Genomic DNA, 19,205 nt, shown 5'->3' on the forward strand with positions numbered 1-19,205 from the left:
TGTGTCTTTTCTATGCATACATACCTGTGATCAAGTTTCATTTATAAACTAGGCACAGTAAGAGATTAACAACAGTAACAATGAAGTAGAACAACTATAACAATATACTGTAATAAAAGTTATATAACTGCAGTCTCTCTACAGTAATTTTTACATTTTTTAGTTCAGATCTCCTGAATCTGTGTAACCATCTCTTACTTTCAAGAAATGGCTGGGTATTACTCGTTTCAGGGGACACCTTGCTAAAGCCTTCATATAGGCTCAATGCTTTCTGGCACACCATGTTACCATCAACCAGAGCACACTTTCTGTTCATGTCTTCCATCCACAAATAATGCCATTTCCATCTTAACTAAGCATTTAACACTCACTGTGGCCATAACTATTGCAGTTTGAGGTGCAACAGCAAAACTAGCACGAATTTCTTTTCCTTCACAATTTCACAAATAGAAGATTTGTTCTTAACATAGATCTTAGCAACCTCAGCATTTGATTTTTTTATTTCCTTATTAAGTGGAGAACTTGCACTTTTTTACCTAAAGGAAGCACTTACTTATAGCTTCTCTGGCATATCCAAATTGCCAGCATCACTACTCTTCAGCTTTGGGGCCATTATTAAGTAAAATAACAGTTACTTGAACACAAGCACTGCATGACAATCATCTGATAATCAAGACAGCTACTAAGTGACTAATGGGCAGGTAGAGTATACATCCTGGATATACTGGACAAAAGGATGAATCATGTGGCGGGATGGGTCAGGATAGCAGGAGATTTCATTACACTGAGAAGGGCATACAATTTAAAATTTATGAATTAGTTTATTTCTGAAATTTCCCCTTTAATCTTTTTGGACCACAGTTAACCACAGGTAACAAACCACAAAAAGCAAAACTGAGTATAATGGGGGACTACTGTGTTTGTGTATGCATCTAATTACACTAGAAGGTTTTACACAGAACTCTGTGCTGTGTGATGTTGGTGATAGTGATGGCAATTGAGATGATAACTGCCATTCATTAAATGCTTTCTTTATGCAGACTCCTATTAGAAGTACTACATATGAAATCTTTTTTTCTTTTTCTATAGACCTATGAAGTAGGAGGTGGTATCTCCATTTTACCGAAAGAAAACAGATTCCGAGAAGTAGCTAGCCCTAGGTCGCACAGCTGTGTAGCAGTGCTAACATTAAAATATTCAGGTGCTAAGAACCTGTCTTTTTCCCAGTTTTCCTTTCTGCCTTCCATCTTTATATCTGCTATAAAATTCAGTAGGTGCTCAGTAGATGAAGTTGAAAGGGTATGATGTCAGGTTCCTACTAGAGCTCATATTCATCATTGATGGTTGCCTGTTTTAGTAACTTTTTTGCTTACTATGTAAAGAACACTTCCCCAGCCAGTGTAGTTCAGTGGTTGAGCATCGACCTATGAACCAGGAGGTCACAGTTCGATTCCTTGTAGGGGCACATGCCCCAGTTGCAGTTGCAGGCTCAATCTCCAGTCAAGGGGGGGGGGGGGGGGGGAGGGGAGGGGAGGGTGTAAGATGTAGTCAATTATTAATTCTTATCATTGATGTTTCTCTCTCTCTCTCTCTCTCTCTCTCTCTCTCTCTCTCTCTCTCCCTTCCTCTCTGAAATCAATATAAATATATTTTAAAAAGAAAGAACACTTAATTTTAACCCCAAAGCAAAAAAAAGCAGCATTTCAGATATCAAAGTATAAAATGGTCTACAGTAGCTATTTTTAATTTTGCTAATGAAAAGTCATGTAATATGCATAAATGTCATGACTCATTTTTTGGCTGAAATTTGGGTTTTTATTTTAATGGTTTCTACTTAATTCAGTTTTTTAGACTCTTTGAATCAGAGATAAGTTCTGTAATACTTGGATCCAATCTGACATCCTAGAGCAGTCCCAGTGATAATGGAGAGAGCCCCTTGTCTCTCCATTCTAGTTACACATGTAGCTTTGCTGTAGTTTTCCATGGATTGTGGCATTATTCTACTCAAAAGAAGGGAATGCTGAGAGATGGAATCCAGCTTTACAGTTTATGGGCACAAAGCTGAGTCCTAGTGACCAGTTTGTGGTCCAGGTCTTATAAATGAGTAAGAAGTCCTAAGTGATGTTTGGTGATGAGAGAGTTAATGGTCAGCTCTCCAGAGCAAACTCTTTCAGGGAGGCAGCTGATACCCAAGCCTAGAGAGTTTGGGGCATGGGGAGAAGTGAAACAGTACCTCACCTTATCCTGCTGGCTCCTCTAGTTTGGAGAAAAATAGTAGCTGCCAGCCAGCCACACTGGCCATTTGTAAGACCATTACCATTCTTGAGAAACTTAACACATAATTACACAAGTAAATAAATCATCATCACTTTGAGAAATGCCATGCAGAAAAAGTTTTCCTGGGCCTATTAATGTTGTTGCTCCCTACCTATTACCCAATGCCACACTCACCCTTCTAACCTAAAAAGAATAGCTGTTTTATTTTTATTTATAAAATCTTTCCATCAGAGTCTAATTGGAGTCCTACTTCTATGAATCCTGTCCAGTTCAGTCTGCACTGATGTTCTTTTCTTAGAACTTTATTATCACATTTAGTACTTAATTATTTATTTAATGTTACTTCCCTTCCATAAAGGGATAGACCCTCTGCCTCCCTGCCTCCACCTCTCCCTTCCCTCCCCCTTTCTCACTCATATTATGTGCTTCTGCCACCAGCCTTTTTTCTATTCTTCAGATATGCCAGGCTCTTTCCTGCACTGGGGCCTTTACCCCAGCAGTTCCCTCTGCCCTCAAATGCACTTCATTCAATTTATGTCTCATTAATTCCTTCTTATTATTTAGATCTGTTTAAATGTCTTCTCTTTATATAGGCTTTTTCTAATCATCCAATCTAAAGTAGTTATCCAATAACTCATCAAGTTACCTTATTTTCATTTTTTCCTAACATATCCCACTATCTCATATTAGATAACATTGTCTGTCTCCTTGCACTAAAATGTAAACTCCAAAAGATCACTGACACCTGGTATAAAATAGGGCTCAATAAATATTTATTGCAGTAATGAGTGAATGAAAAGTAGCTTGATGCCCCTGAACATTTTCCTCCTAAAGGGAAAGAAGAAAAAGAGAACCTAAGTTCCCAGGCTCCTCACTGGACAACTTGTTCAGAACACACTGCTGCTCACTCCCACTCCCACGTTCTGCTTAATTTCTTTGCATAGTACTTATTATCTGATACTTTCCTTCTTTGTTTTTCTCTCACCTACTATGATGGGTACTCCATGAAACAAAACTTCATGGTCTTGTTTGCCACTATCTCCACAGTGCCTGCAGCAGAACCTGACACGGAGATGCCAAACATTTGTTGAAGGAAAGAGTAGGGGATCAGGTTTACTTTGTTTTTATGGAATAAGTGCCCAGAAACTTTAGTGGCTGTTCTGTGAGGCCCTCTGAATATAATTGCTATTGGTAGATCTGTGTCCTCATTCTAGCATTTGGGATAGGAAAGCAGTATGGAACCAGGAATCTTTCAAGAGTGTTTGAGCCACACTGCAAGGTTGTAAGAATATGATCTCTGCAGCCTGAAATTGAGTATTATAAGGTTCCCCCAGCCCCCATCTGAGAGAGAATTCCAGGTATGTAGAATTCTACCCCTAATAGTAAAAGGGAAGACATTTTATTTTGATTCAATTCCTATTTTAATACATTCAGTGCATCAGTCCGCAAGTCACTGGGTATTTATTGAGAACCTTCGGGGTACAAAGTAGTGCTTTGGTTGAGCTATTGAGTTTGAAATATTAATCACATTGTTAAACCAAAACTAAATCCCCAAGTAGTTGAAAGTGCTGTTCAAGTTGGCAGGGTATAGTTCCTGTAGACTGTATTTTGTGATGATGGGCTTTTACTTTATATGTTCCCACTTGGGCAGGAACAAAAGTTCAGTAAATAACTAAGGTGTTATTTTTTTACCGAAATGAAATCCTTCAGGGGTCTTTGATCATTAGCTTTCTTTTTGTCGTTTTGTTGAAGGATTGTGTTGTAATCACTGTTGCAATCATCTTTTGGGTAATTTAAGATTTTAACATTTTGTAGCTGCCAGGAGTTAGGGTAAAGAATAATTGCCTTTCTCTCTTTGGCACTAGTGTTTAAATTGGGTAGGGAAAGAAGGGGTATTATTGCTGCCTCTCAGATCTCCAGTCTATTCAAGTATGAGCTGAATAAGATATAATGTCTGGATTACAGAAGTACATAAAATCGAAGGGTGCCTTGACATCAGCATCAAATGTAGAGTCTGTGAAGGAAGAATTCACTGTGCAAATTCTGTTTTCATTGTTTGTTACTCTTCCTTTCAGATTTCTCTGTTGAATTCTGCAGTAACCCACCTCAAAGCCAATGTAAAATCAGCAGCAGATTTAATTAGTCTGCCTGCTACTGTAGAGGGACTTCAGAAGGTAAGTACTATGTATAGGCACTGAGATTAACCAACTGCTGTACTAGCAATTCTAGCTTCTTAGATGTTTTCTTTGAAAACCCGGCACTTGAAATCACCTGCTCCAGGAGGGCAGTAATAGAGCATATCACTGTGTCCTAAAGATTTTAAAGTATCTCAGTTTTGTTCTAGTTAGTTGGGCATTTAATTTGCAACAGGTGACTTTAGGTCTGGTTTATGTGGATTTGCACCTTTTTTATTTGGTTCTCCAATTCCCAGGATTGCTATACTGGGACTCCTATGTTAACATGTGTGGGTTCTTTTTTCATTATTTGCCTTTTTGATTCATCATCCACTTTGTCTTCATGAAAGCAGACCAATGGTATATGAGAGTTTCTCTAAATTATTAACTTCTATATTACTGTTTATTTTTTAGAAAAAGATAATTTGAAGAAATGCAAACATTTAAAGTTTAGGATGTGATAAGTATTAGCAAGGATGGTAGAGCAAAGGAAACTTTAAAACACTCCTGCTGGAAATAAAAATGGTAAAAAGCATTTTGGTGAACAATGTATGTTGTTTTATAAAGGTAAAGGTGCACATCCTCTAAGCCAGGGGTGGGGAACCTTTTTCTGCCAAGAGCTATTTGGATATTTATAACATCATGGGCCATACAAAATTGTCAACTTAAAAATTAGCCTACTATATTTGTTCAAATATCTAATTAACTCAACCCTAATGCCTTGGCAAGGCCAGACCAAATGATTTCTTGGGGCTTATATGGCCCAAGGGCAGGACAATTCCAACCCCTGCTCTAGGCAATTTACTCCATATATGCCCTAGGCCTGTGGTCGACAAACTGCGGCTTGTGAGCCACATGTGGCTCTTTGGCCCCTTGAGTGTGGCTCTTCCACAAAATACCATGTGCGGGCGTGCACATACAGTGTGATTGAAACTTCGTGGCCCATGTGCAGAAGTTGGTTTTCGGCCTGGGCTAGTCTATTTTGAAGAAGTACTGTTGATATTTGGCTCTATTGACTAATGAGTTTGCCCACCACTGCCCTAGGCAAACAGTAATTTGGATTTTCTGATTTTTTGATCCCTAAGATTCAAGCCAAGAGCAGGAGGCAGTGACCAAGCAGATGAGTAATACGTAGGGATCTTTAGAGCTGGGTGGGGAGAGTGGGTAGGAAGAAGAAGGGGCCTACTTGGAACCCAAGCAACATCAGCCCTTGCAGCAGGAAATATAAGAAGGGATTCTGGAGCAAGGGAGTCAAATCTAGTCTTTAACTTTTCAAATTTAGTGTGATAACTTTGATTATATGCCAGGCTCTATAAATATATAAATTGTCTCCACAAAGGAGAACTTCCTAAGCCAAAAACAGAAACAAAACTTGCCATTTTATAGCCCTTCCACTTGTGAGCTTGGTCTCCATAGCTTACTATTTGTCCAATAATGTCACCTGTTTATAACTTTAAATACAAAAGTAGGGACCACATTGATGAGGCCAAATACTTCTTGCCATTATTCCCAAGTGCCAAGTAGGAAAAAGATAGGCCTCTGTAGCCTTTAGCGCAGAAGCGACTCTGGCAGTCTTGCATTAGTGAAGGAAACTGGTTTATTCTTGCATTCATTAATTCAGTAAACATTTGTGGAGCTTCTTCCAGTGTGTGCCAGACACTTTGCAGTTACCTAGAATACCAAACAAGAGCTTACTATCTTCTTGCATCCTGATGGGATCATACATCCAGCCAGTTAGGATTCTCTAACAGGAGGTGTCTTTGAGTGCCTGTAACAACAGAGCACCAGTGTATTGGTGTTGTCTCTCCAAATTTTTGCATAAATAATGTCAGACACTACTTTTGTTACAAGTGGCTCAGTTTTGAAGTGGTAGTTCAGCTCAAATACCTAACCTCATTATACTCACATAAATTTTTTTTAATGTTGAAAATGTCATCTTTTGTTCTCTTGTATTCTTGGCTATCAGCGTAATATATAAAAGAGCTTGGTTAAAAATACTAATGTGACATCATAAAATTGTCAATCTATCTTAATAAAAGGTCAAGACCCATCAAATAGTAACATTTTTTTTTAGTGTTCCCTTAGGACAGGGCTTTTTAATAATGGTTCCACCCATTTTCACTCAAAAGCCATCGTTTGCTCCAAACTCCGTGGCAATCTACAGTGTTAGCTCTGGCCATCTGCCTGCCTACAGTTTGTGGGAGAATCTTATCTATGGGTTCCAAATCTATAAACTAGTGGGTTTTTTAAAGGAAAGATTTGGTTTTCCTCTAGGAAAAGTCCTTTAAATTGAGACAATTGCTTGTTTACATATATATACTAGAGGCCCGGTGTACAGATTCGTACACCAGTGGGGTCCCTCGGCCTGGCCTGCGGGGATCAGTGGACCTCTGTGCTGCCGCAGCCCGGCCTTACCCACCAGCTCATCGGGCTCCACTGTCTGTATCGATCCCCCACAGCATGAAGTAGTGCGGGAAGCAGCAGGCTGCTGGGGAGGAGCTGGAGCCCAGGGCTCTGCGCTACTGCTGCTCATCCCAACCCCAATGCACCTGCTGCTGCTGCGTTGAGTGTCTTCCCCTGGTGGTCAGTGCTTGTCATAGCAACTGGTCGGTTGTCTGATCGTCCAGTCACTTAGGCTTTATATATTTTTTTTCCCTGTTAATTGTGTCAGTATAAGCTACATGAAATTCATTTTTGAAGATATTTGAAATAATTAAAAACACCGACTTCCATTTATTGGTGTTTAATGTAAAATTAAATCAGTGATATATACGTTCCCACTAGAATGGCTAAAATTGAAGACTCCAGATACCAGTTTTGAGGGTATGGAGTAATTGGAATTTTCATACACTGCTAGTGGGAATATAAAATGGTATAACCATTTCAGAACACAGTTTGGCAGTTTTTTTAAAAGTTAAGTATACATCTACCATATGATCCGCCATTCACCTTCTAGGTATTGTGATGATAACCATATACCCACATAAAGACATGTACACAAATGTTTATAAGTACATACTCACTGCTTCTCTTTCTATGAAATTTAGAAAATGCAAATTGATATGTGGTGACAGAAAGTAGACCAGTGGTTGCCTAGGGACAGGGATAACTTGGGGATGATGGATGTATATTATCTTGATTGTGTTACTAGTTTCACAAGTGTATGTATGTCAAAACTTACATTTTGATCATGTGCACTTTAATCAGGTACATCTTAATAAAACTAATACAAATTTTTAAAAAGGAAAAATCACTAACCTTACTGTATGTTTATGTTCAGAGCGTAGCCTCCATTGGCAATACTTTAAACAGTGTCCATCTTGCTGTGGAGGCAATACAGAAAACTGTGGACGAACACAAGAAAGCCATGGAGTTACTACAGAGTGACCTGGTAAGGAAATCTACAAGCACTACGGAAAGTCAGCACTCTCCTGCCTCCCCTTTTCTGAGTAGTAATAGTAGGGATACCCACTTTCCATTTGTCTAAACAGACCCTACTATGCACCTTTAAAAAAAATACAGTAAGCAGTGTTTGTTATTTTCACAATCTATAAATTACACAGTTAAGATGGATAGAATGAAGACCTTCAGTCTTTTGCAAATGTACTGCAGGAGATACCGAAATAAGACATCTGAGGATGGAATGGGAGGAAGGAAAATGGAAAAGAATGAAAGGAAAGTAGGGAAGTGTCTCTGTTGTTTATTGCTACATAACAAATCACGCCACAACTTAGGGCCTAAAACAGCACTTTATTATTTCTCACTGTTCTGTGGGCCCAGAATGTGGCAGGGCTCTTAGATAGGGAATGATGAGAGGCCAAGTGAAGGGGCTCCAGAGGATGAAAGGCCATTTTGATGTTCATGCTCCCAGTAGAACGCAGCGATATGTGTGACCTCAGCCTACACCATGTGAAACAGAACACCCCCTCCCTGCTGAGCCTAGATAACCCACAGTATCCTGAGAAAAAATAAATTATTGTTGTTTTAAGCCACAAAATTTTGGGATGATTTGTTATGCAGTAACAGATAAGTGAGACAAACAACCCCTGCAGTGCTCAGGGGTTGTTTTCAAATGTCTCTCCACACTGTGCAGATGTCAGCTGTCTGCAGTTATTCAGAGGCCTGAGTTCATCTCCTAATGGATACTCGGCTCCATTCAGGATTTATGAAGGCTGAAAAGGAAAGCACAATCTCTGCTGTCATGCTGTGGAGATGAGTTATATGTACTTGAAATTGGGACTATTCAAGTTGTACAAAAGCTCCCTAGCTTCTCCACTCATTCCTAGATCTGCCCTCCATGTTGATGAATCTGTGGATGCCCCAGTGAGAAGATAGAATGTTCTGGGATCATCCCAGATGGCTAAGTAGATTTAATAATTACTTATTGCCTATATGAGTGATGGTGAACCTATGACACGCGTGTCAGAGGTGACACGCGAACTCATTTTTTTGGTTGATTTTTCTTTGTTAGATGGCATTTAAATATATAAAATGAATATCAAAAATATAAGTGTTTGTTTTACTATGGTTGCAAATATCAAAAAATTTCTATATGTGACAAAGCACCAGAGTTAAGTAGGGTTTTTCAAAATGCTGACACGCCGAGCTCAAAAGGTTTGCCATCACTGGCCTATACTAACCTCCATTCCTGTTAACAGAATCAGTACTCTGTGAAGGAGACCAGTAGAAGCGACCAGATTATTCCATCACCTTCAGCTCCATCAGAACTTGACAATAAACCCCCCAGCGAGAATGTGAAACAGGTATTTTTGTCTCTGGCTTACCTCCCTGTGACCACAGTAGACTCTGGAGCAGCCGGAGTAGTTTGTGCTTAGTGTTGTGGTTCTTCAACTGGCATCTTGTGCATATTCATGCCTGCTGACCAGAGAGGGCTCGGATAGGGATCCAAGATGCTGTCCTTTCTCTTACTTAGCAATCTGCTTTTTTCCCTGCATGTCAATCAGTGGAGTACGTCTATTTTCACATCTTGAAAGACATAGAATGACCAGAGTATCCTGAAACTATAAAAAACAGCAATCCGGGCAAGTTAAAGATGGATGGATAGCAGATGAACTCAGAGCAATGGCTATTTTGAGCCACAGTAAATTCTAATAATGTTAAAAAGCATATCCTTAAAAAGTTAAGATTCTCTAAAGACTAAAGACAAGGAGGAAAAAGGATATTGAGTTCAGAATCACAATGAAGAATATAAAGGAAATCTTCACTAAGAAGAATTCCGGTCCTGAGTCTAATGCCCTTTAAAACCTGTAGTCATCATTTCTATTTAAGTAGTAATCAGTAACTAAAGTATGTCAATAAAAATAATTGAATCTTGTACTAAATAATGCACTACTTGTTATAGTTTTGCTACATGAGCCAATTCAGTAATTGGTATTGTTCCTAAGGTAGTTTTGTTCTGACAAATTAGGTAAATGGATGTTTCAGTTAATAACCCAGCAAGCTTTCCTGCCAGCAGGTGAGGTAAACATTGGGAAATCAATTCCCAACCTCTCAGCTTCCTGGGACCAGAGAGTGAATCATGTAGGTAGTCCTCTTCTCTCTGTCCCCCTCCTGTCTAGCTGAAGCCAAACAATTCCAGAGGGAGTAAACAGAGCGATGTAGAGTAGAAGGACAAAGCAGAGACAGACGATCAATGGTCTAAACAGGAAAAGGAGTTTACTTCCGTAACTTGACATAATAATGGTTGTTCAGTGCTGCTGGCCTGCTTGTCTAGCATACATCTTTAGCTGGATTCCACAACTTAATTTATTTCCACTCCAGAATATCCTGTACCTCCACAACTCTTTAGAGGAGATAAACAGTGCCTAGTGGGGTATCAGAGGCAGAATGATCTTAAATTCAAGGGAATGAATGAGACAGTCAGTAGTCTTACCCAGAGTCAATCTGGTAGAAAGAGATTTGGTTGCTATGAGCAAGATTGAAAAGCAAGCGAACCTGTCCGTCAGCATCATAAATCTTTTCAGATCTTTAGTGACGTGTCTGTGTCGCAATGTCTGTTGTCTGTACGTGGCTGACATTCCACTACCTTTTCAGACACAGTCTTCTGGCATATCTGAGAGGCTACACATTTGTATTATATCTAATCCTTAACCCTTGTCTCCTCTAATCCTTACACTAGCTCTGTGGTGTGCATGGCACAGGCGGTGTTGGCCCTGATTAGGAAGGGAGATGTAGAGAGGTTTAGTTGCTTGCCCAGGGCTCACCACAAGTTGTTGGCAGAGATAACAAGCTTCCTATTATGTTACAAGTGGTAGGGAAGCTCTGGCACATATTTCTAAGTGAGGTCTTCTTGATCTTTTTTTAAGTTGTTAAGGGTAGGAGCAATGTCAGTGGTAATAACTGAAGAATCTTTTGCCATTTCACTAAGCCAGAACTTGGCTTTCAGATTCACCCTGCTCCATCTGCACATATACTCTTGCATATAAGGTCAGGAAAGCCATTTAAATAACAGATCAGAACTGACCAGCTCCTCAGTTTAAGAGATCATTGAGTCCAGCTTCCCATTTTACATGCGAGGAAACTGGATGCTAGTCGACCACGTGGTTTACTGGTTTTCACGTTATCGTGTGTTTCTTTAATCACCTTTCCTCATATACCTTGTGCTGGGATCCATGTGGATTGTTTTTTTAATAGTTGCAAGCCTCACCTTTAAGGATTTTATACAGCAAAGATATAGGCATATATAAAGAAATGGAAACCAAATACAGGAAATTATACTGTGAATTTAAGTAACCACCAAAGCTAGAAGAAAGCCCACAAATAAAGTCAAACTCTGGCACCTAGAAAGCAGTGTTTGAACTGGCTCTGCCATAGTGGAGCGTTGGCAAATTGCCTCGACTTGGCTTGGAGGGTGGAGTAAGACCTGTCCCTCTTCTGTTTTACAGGGTGTGTAATTGACTACAAATCTGCAAAGATTAAAGGAGCCTTACTGTAAAAGGGAGCCTTGCTTTTGATCTCTGCTAAACTAAGCAGGGGCTAGGAATTTTGAATGATTTGATGAGTAGAAGGCCTCCAAGGTTTTCGAGGCTTATTGTGGAAACTTACCATCACACACTTCCCCTACTGTTACTCTCCTCCCCACTGTATTTTTCTCCAGAACAGGAAATTGATAATAGTAAGATCTGTCTTACTGCTTCTTCCAGTAGTATCTCAGCATGCTTCTAGGTTAAAGTTCTCTTGCTTTTTATACTTCAAAGTTTTAAAGTTAGAATGAATCAACTAGACTAAGCACCATTTTCAGCTTTCTATCTTGGTTGCCTTTCTCCCTCTCTTCTCTCATTCTCCTTCTGGTATTTCTGCTGAAAGTGTTCTGAGAGCTTTAAAATAAGTTTGACCAAATTTCTTTAAAAGTTCTAGATATTGTGTAAGTTTTAATGTTTACCTTTAATCTTCTCTTGTTCTTTTTACCCTTTAAGATAGGTGATAGAGCTGCCACTCTGAAAAGAGAGTCTTTGCATCAGGTGACCAGCAGAGTAGATACAGTAAAAACTCAAAGCATAAAGGTAAATAACAGGAAGCTTACTCTGACATAAAGATAAATGCATCTGCATCTTTGTGCTTTTGAATTGCTGCTTCTTTCTCAAAAGGAACACTTCAGTCTAATTTGCTAAAACTTCAAGACACAGTAAATTATTGAATAAGTGAAGACTTTATCAGGCGCCTGCCCTGTGCCAAGCACTCTGCTAGGAGCTGGGGTGACCATACTGAGCAGGATAGACACCTGACCCCTCTTCTGGTGGAGCTCAAAGTCCATCAGTCAGAAAATCATTAACACATAATTGAACAGATAATTAATTGTGAGTGTGATAAATGCTAGGCAGGAAAAATATAGGATATGATGAGGGCATTTAGCAGAGATGAGGAAGGCTTTCCTAAGGAAATGACTTTTAAGCTAAGACAGAAAGTTATATGTACTAATGATAGGGAACAGTGGCTTAGATAATTTAAAAACAGTGTCTAACCTAAAAATTATTTTTTATTTTTAAATTGCAGTCTCAGAACTTGTATAGTCCATTTAAGCCTCAGCCAGTTCCCTTCACCTTGTACCTTTCTGTTTTATTGTTCATCCCAGGCATATTTACAAGATAAGCAATCTGTGGTATACTCTGATATCCCAGCAAAGAAAGTCTTGGGGTATCAGAATAAAATACAGCTAGCACACATTTTTGCCTAAATTTATTGGTTTTACTTTTAGATCCTTTGTATTTTTTGTCATCTCAATATATGAGTCCCTTTGTGCTGCCTCATCTAAGCATCCTAACCAGATGCCATTTCTCTTATCATAAATTCTTCAAGCAGTTAGGACCTAGTTTTAGTTATATATATCCATATATTAGCTTCCTAAATAAACCAAGAGTGATCTATACACTATTAGTGTAGAAATAAAGGCAGCAGAGAAATAAGTAAATATATATTGAATAAAAGAAACATGTAATGAGTTGATATTCTAATTAAGCACAGAATCAGGACCTTTCACCCTAGCCTAAGCAGTTAGAAACAGGCCTCATAGAAACCAGACTTCTCTCCTTTTATAATTAAATTTATTTTTATATGCCAGTCTAGGTCATCCTGGAGATGAGGCAGGGTATAAGGTAAAAAGCTTTTTAAAAAGATATAAATCAGACTTTGAATTAGAAGTATTAGAGCTGCTTCTTCATGTTCCTAACAGTTCCTGCCACCAGTTGAATCATCACCATGGGGAGAGAGAAAGAAGATCAGGGGAATATTTGTGGTTTGCTTGCTTTTTTTTAATGTGATAAGAGCATAAAACTCTACCTAAAGTGGTCTAGTCACAAGGTGAAGTAATGTATTCAGGAAAATTATTTAGTTAGTGTGAAATCATTCCTAGAAACCAATATGCTACTCATTTAGGAAATAGGTGTCGTAGAGGCTCCTGAGCAAGGGGGCATTTCCTTTACTGCTGACACAGGCATGCCTTCCCCCATCAGCCAAATGTTCACAGTGAATCAGATCATCTCTAGCATAATGTTCCCTTAATGGTCTAGGCTCAAATCCAGCTAGGCCCTCATCAACACTGAGTACCTAAGATATCTCTAGTATTTGTTGATTCATCCCTTCATTGCCTGTACTGATAGGGAACCTCCTGGGGGTCAAGCACTGCATGCTAAAAAGGCTTTGGGAATATAATAAAGAATCAAATGAAGTCTTGTTTCCAACTTAAACCTCTGTGATCTTTGTTTTGGACAGAAAGAAGATAGTTCAGATTCTCAGGTATCCAAGCTAAGGGAGAAACTACAGCTGATCAGTGCTCTCTCCAACAAGCCTGAGAGCAACAGGCCTCCAGAGACCACCCATGAAGGTGAGATATTCAGGGCTGGCTTCTGAATATTTCACGCAGGCTTGAGCAGCTTGCCTCCCACATGGAGTGGAAAGGTGTTCCAGCAGGACTGATCGAACCCAGTGAATGATGCCTGAGCGCACTGAGATGAAGCTGATACACTTTGCTTTCATTTAGCAAAAGCCCATTTGGTACATGATTTGTACTCCAGTCTATTAAGGGAAGAAGGGTAATGTTTAGCTGGAAATAGACTTCTCCATGCTGTCTGCATCCAATTATAGGCAAAAAAAACATTACTGTCATAGCATGTATTAAAGCAGCTAAATGTTTATGGAAGTCTTTTCAATTTTTAAGTGCATAAAATTTACTTTAAAATAATTATTAGTCCTTCTGAAATACCATTAACAAATGACGATGGGATCATTGAGTTGGAAAGACCCTTGGCTTTAGGTAGGGGCATACCTAGTCAATATTGGCAGATATATCAACCTCCACTGGTTTAAGCTCTAGGAGGACATAACTCTGAGGCATTGGACTATGCTGGTTTTGACCCCTCCCCCCACACAAGTATTTTTTAATTTTTTCTTAGCAGTACAATCTCTCTATTCTCTTTTGGGTGGGATACAGACTATAGTGGGAGGCCTTGTGCTAACATTCTGCTACACAACTGTATGGTAGCATTCTTTCAGCACCAGCTGGTCTGGTGGCACATGCCCCTGATCAGGCTCATAGCACAGTTCCCAGGATATCAAATATCAATGCTGTTTTCAGTTGCAGCTTAAACTCTTAACATCTTAAATGTGTACTGGTGATATATGATCTTGCAGTGAGACCACAGCTCCTTACTGAGCCACACCAGAGACCACAGTTTCAAACCTTAATGTTGTATAATATTGATTGATCTTCACTTAACCCTAAACATGTTCAATCTATGCCTTTAACTTCATTCAGTCACTATGCTACTTATTTCTCTATTTTTCAATTACAGTTGACATTCAATACTATGTTAGTTTCGGATAGACAGCATAGTAGTTAGACAACCATGTAATTTGCATATATTTCAAGTACCCACCTGGCACTATACATAGTTATTACAATATTATTGACTATATTCCCTACGCTGAACTTATATCCCCATGACTGTTTTTGTAATTACCAATTTGTACTTATTAATCCCTTCACCTTTTTCATCCAGTTCTCCAACTCCCCTCTCCTCTGGCAATCATCTGTTTGTTTTTTGTATCTATGAGTCTATTTCTGCTTTGTTTGTTCATTTACTTTCTTCTTTAGATTCCACATATAAGTGAAATCATATATTTCTCTTTCTATGCCTGATTTATTTCACAGCATAATACCCTCTAGGTCAGTGATTTTCAATCATTTTCATTTCATAGCACACATAAACTAATTATACTAAAATTCTGCAGCACAACAAAAAAATACATTTTTTTGCCAATCTGACCCAAAAAATAGATATAATTTTGATTTATTTACCAATAATAATAGTTACCTACTCTTTTTGCTCCAAAGTGACGTTTTAAAAAACTGGGTGGCTATACTTGTATATAAGGATTTCTGGTACCAATAATTAACTAATCAACCTTATGCGATTTGACCAGTAAGGTGCAACTCTGTTACATGACCTACATATTCATGGTCCAAGCAGGGCATTCACACCAGACAGCTATTATTGTGTTGGCTGTTGTCTTTTTTTATTTTACAATCTAAGGGAGAAGAGACCGGTGCCCCTCACTAAATGGTCAGGTATTGCATGTTGGAAAATTTTTTGCAGCACACCAGTTGAAATCACTGCTCTGGGTCCATCTGCAACATTACTAGATTTCATTCTTTTTATGGCCTAGTAATATTTCATTGTATATATGTGTCACAACTTTTTAATCCAATCCTGTATTGATGGGCACTTTGGTTGCTTCCATATCTTGACTGTTATAAATAATACTGCAATGAACATAGGGGTACATATATCTTCTCGAATTAGTGTTTTGGATTTCTTTGGATATATACCCAGAAATGGAATTGCTGGGCCCGTTTTTAATTTCTTGAGGAATCTCCATACTGTTTTCCATAATGGCTATAGCAATCTGCATTTCCACCAACAATGCACAGGGTTTGTTCTTCCCCACATCCTTACCAATACTTGTTTTATGTTGATTTATTGATGATAGCCTTTCTGACAGTGTGAGGTAATAGCTTATTGTGGTTTTAATTTGCATTTCTCTGATGATCAGCAATATTGAGCATCTTTTCATATGTCTATTGACCATCTATGTGTCCTCTTTGGAAAAGTGTCCATTAAGACCCTCTACCCATTTTTTAATTAGACTGTTAATTTTTTTTTTTTTGGTGTTAAGTTGTATAACTTCTTTATAAATTTTGGATATTAACCGCTTACCAGATGTATCACTTGTAAATATCTTCTTTCATTCAGTAGGTTGTCTATCTGTCAGCAATTTCTCTTAAATTCAGTATATATGCAATTATTCTAGGAGATTACCTTCAATGCTGGTTTAACTTCTTGTCAGACTTGCTGATACTAAAACCATGTGTATTTGTTACAGAGCAAGTACAGAGTTTCACATCAAAGCCATCAGCATTTCCAGAACTTCCACAGTCTCCTAGAGATGACATTGAGAAAACTTCCCAGCTAAGATCTATCTCCCTACCAGGAATCGCTAGCATCAAAGGTAAATTTTTATACCATGGAGTAATAAGGGAAATGTTCAAAGTTATAACTTTTTAATTTTTTTAACTTGCAAGAAAAAGAATTATATATAACATTGAGCACTTCCTCTGGGCCAATATTTGATATGCATTTGTATTATATAATCCTAATTAATAATTCAGGGAACATAAATATTCATATATGATACTCATTTTACTGATAGGAAAACTGCCTATTAATTGAGGCAAAATTCATACCAAGGCAGTCTGACACCAAAATTTACACTCTTAACCAATGAACTATATTATCTCTCTAGTAATGTTTTTAGAGTTTTCATTCATTCATTGAGTACCTAATTATACCCAGTGCTAAGCAATAACAATACAGTATAAGATAAAGTCTCACATTCCTCACAAATATAAAAGTCTAGTGGAGAAGGCAAACAAGAAAACATAATAAATACTGTAAGATTAGAAAAATAAAGTAAAAGTTGATCCTATTTGTCAGGACCCTCCAAAAATGAGGAGTCCTTTAGCTGAAAAATCAGTAAGCTAAACATTAGCAAAAAGGATATGATTCACAGAAAAATATCTTTGCCTTGCTCCCAACAGTGTATATTCTGTCCCTCATTGTGATGTTTGGGTCTCTTGATTTTGCATTTGCTAACAGCCTGGAAAAATCACCCCACTCCTGTCCACTGCCTTTGCCTGGCTCCTCACCTCAGCTTAGATACCATTCCACCAGGGAACATTTCCTTACCTCCCAGGACCAGATAAGGTTCCTTCTGTGTATGACCTCTTCTATTTTGTTTGCCCCTGTTTAGTATGTATCACTCTGTTGTAATTTCCTGGGGAGACAAAATTTAACTTCATTCCTAGCCCCTAGCATAGTGGCTGGTACACGTGAATATTTGTTAAATGAATGAGTTATCTACAGGCTACAATAGAAGCATAGAAGACCTAAATTTATTTTGCCATTTAAATACAATTACTTATTTTTTTCCCATCGTAATTTCTTTTTCTTTCTGTTTTCTGGGAGACAGGAGTATTAAGTTGTGTTTATTGGCAATACAAGTTGCCTCCTCCCACTCTCCATTATTACTTCAAGAATTGATGAGAATGAATGGAGTTGAAAGTCTGTTAAGAGCAGATTAAGAACGAGCCATCTTAACATTTGTACTTAACATAGATTTTACATACTTTTGAATGACTACACTTTTGAAATGATCTGGAACAGCAATTAGATTTTTATTTAAGTACTGCTACCAAGTGCATAGCACATTTTATTAACTTAGGCTTCATATACACACACAATAAAACATTTTTCAGCTAGCCACTTGGTGGCAGGCATTGAGAACAAACTTCCCACTTGCTTTTCTAGCTTTCAAGGAGCTTTCAAGACTTTTATTTAGCTGCTTTGCTGGGCTATCTTAAGAGTGAAACTAGGCCCTTATTCAGAAGCTTGTCTACAAAAACTCCTTGAAGGACTAGACCTTGCACTGCAACTGTTTCCCCTTCAAATTATTACTGTTCTTCCTAAGTACCAAACAGCCAGAGGCCTATTGAATCTAAGTGTGAAGTTGAATAAAGGAAGAAAGGAAAGGAATTTAGGAAGATTTTTAAAGAAACATAAGCCTCATTGACTATCTTCTGATAGTAGAGACTAAATCTACTAAGCCATTCAGTAGGGACATAATCAAGTCCAAGTCTTCTCTATTTCATTTTTTTGTTAATCCTTACCCGAGGATATTTTTCCCATTGCTTTTCAGAGAGTGGAAGGGAAGGGAGAGTGGGGACAGAGAGAGAGAAAGAAACATCAATGTGAGAGAGGTACACTGATTAATTGCTTCCAGCATCTGTCCTGGCCAGGAGCAGGGGTTCAAACCTGCAATCCAGGCACATGCACATGACTAGGAACCCAAGACCTTTGGTGTACAGGCCAATTCTCTCACCATTGAGCCACAGCGGCCAGGGCTTAAGTCCTTTTTAAAAGTTATGTAAATAATTGGCCCTCCTATTTGGAAACAGCTTAAATGCCCATCAGCAGATGAGTGGATTAGAAAACTGGGGTACATCTACACAATAAAATACTATACTGCTGTAAAAAAGAAAGAACTCTTACATTTGTAACAGCATAGATGGACATGGAGAGCATTATGCTAAGTAAAATAAGCCAGTCGGAGAAAGATAAATATCACGTGATCTCACTTATTTGTGGAATATAATGAACAACATAAACTGATGAACAAAAATAGATCCAGAGACATAGAAGCATTGAACAGACCGTCAAGCCTCAGAGGGAAGGCAGGGGAGGGGGTGTGAGTAAGAGATTAACCAAAGGATTTGTATGCATGCATATAAGCATAACCAGTGGACACAGACAGTAGCGGGGGTGAGGGCATGTTCTGGGGGGTGAGAGTGGCCAGGGAAAGGTCAGTGGAGGGAAAAGGAGACATATGTAGTACTTTAAACAATAAAGAATTTAAATTTAAAAAATAAGTAATTTTTAATTATTTATTAATTAAATTAAATAAGTGTTCATTATGGGATCCATGAGAAAATACAAGCAGAAACTGTTGATAGAAATTGTCCAATCCTATTGGCTCAAGTAATATCTTAGAAATAAAAAAGAAGATACAGCCCTGGCCAATGTAGTTCAGTGGTTAGAGTATCAGCTTGTGCACCAGAGGGTCAGGGGTTTGATTCCTGGCCAAGGGCGTGTACCTGGGTTGCAGGTTCAATCCCCTACCCGA

The 19,205-nt window shown here is 38.5% G+C and overlaps 1 protein-coding gene across 2 annotated transcripts in view; it reads left to right on the plus strand.

The window, feature by feature from the left end:
- Positions 1 to 19,205, plus strand: part of EFCAB14 (EF-hand calcium binding domain 14) — a 39,925-nt gene that overhangs the window by 15,765 nt on the left and 4,955 nt on the right. The window contains exons 4-9 of one of the 2 annotated variants that reach the window (XM_081087977.1): positions 4,353 to 4,451; positions 7,732 to 7,842; positions 9,110 to 9,214; positions 11,888 to 11,974; positions 13,680 to 13,791; positions 16,350 to 16,475. In XM_081087977.1, coding sequence (XP_080944103.1) covers positions 4,353 to 4,451; positions 7,732 to 7,842; positions 9,110 to 9,214; positions 11,888 to 11,974; positions 13,680 to 13,791; positions 16,350 to 16,475 — 640 coding nt within the window. The remainder of the gene's footprint in view (positions 1 to 4,352; positions 4,452 to 7,731; positions 7,843 to 9,109; positions 9,215 to 11,887; positions 11,975 to 13,679; positions 13,792 to 16,349; positions 16,476 to 19,205) is intronic. The other variant, XM_081087978.1, reaches the window with a different exon arrangement.

Source organism: Myotis nattereri, assembly GCF_964212035.1.
Source record: "Myotis nattereri genome assembly, chromosome: 3".
NCBI classification, from domain to species: Eukaryota; Metazoa; Chordata; class Mammalia; order Chiroptera; family Vespertilionidae; genus Myotis; species Myotis nattereri.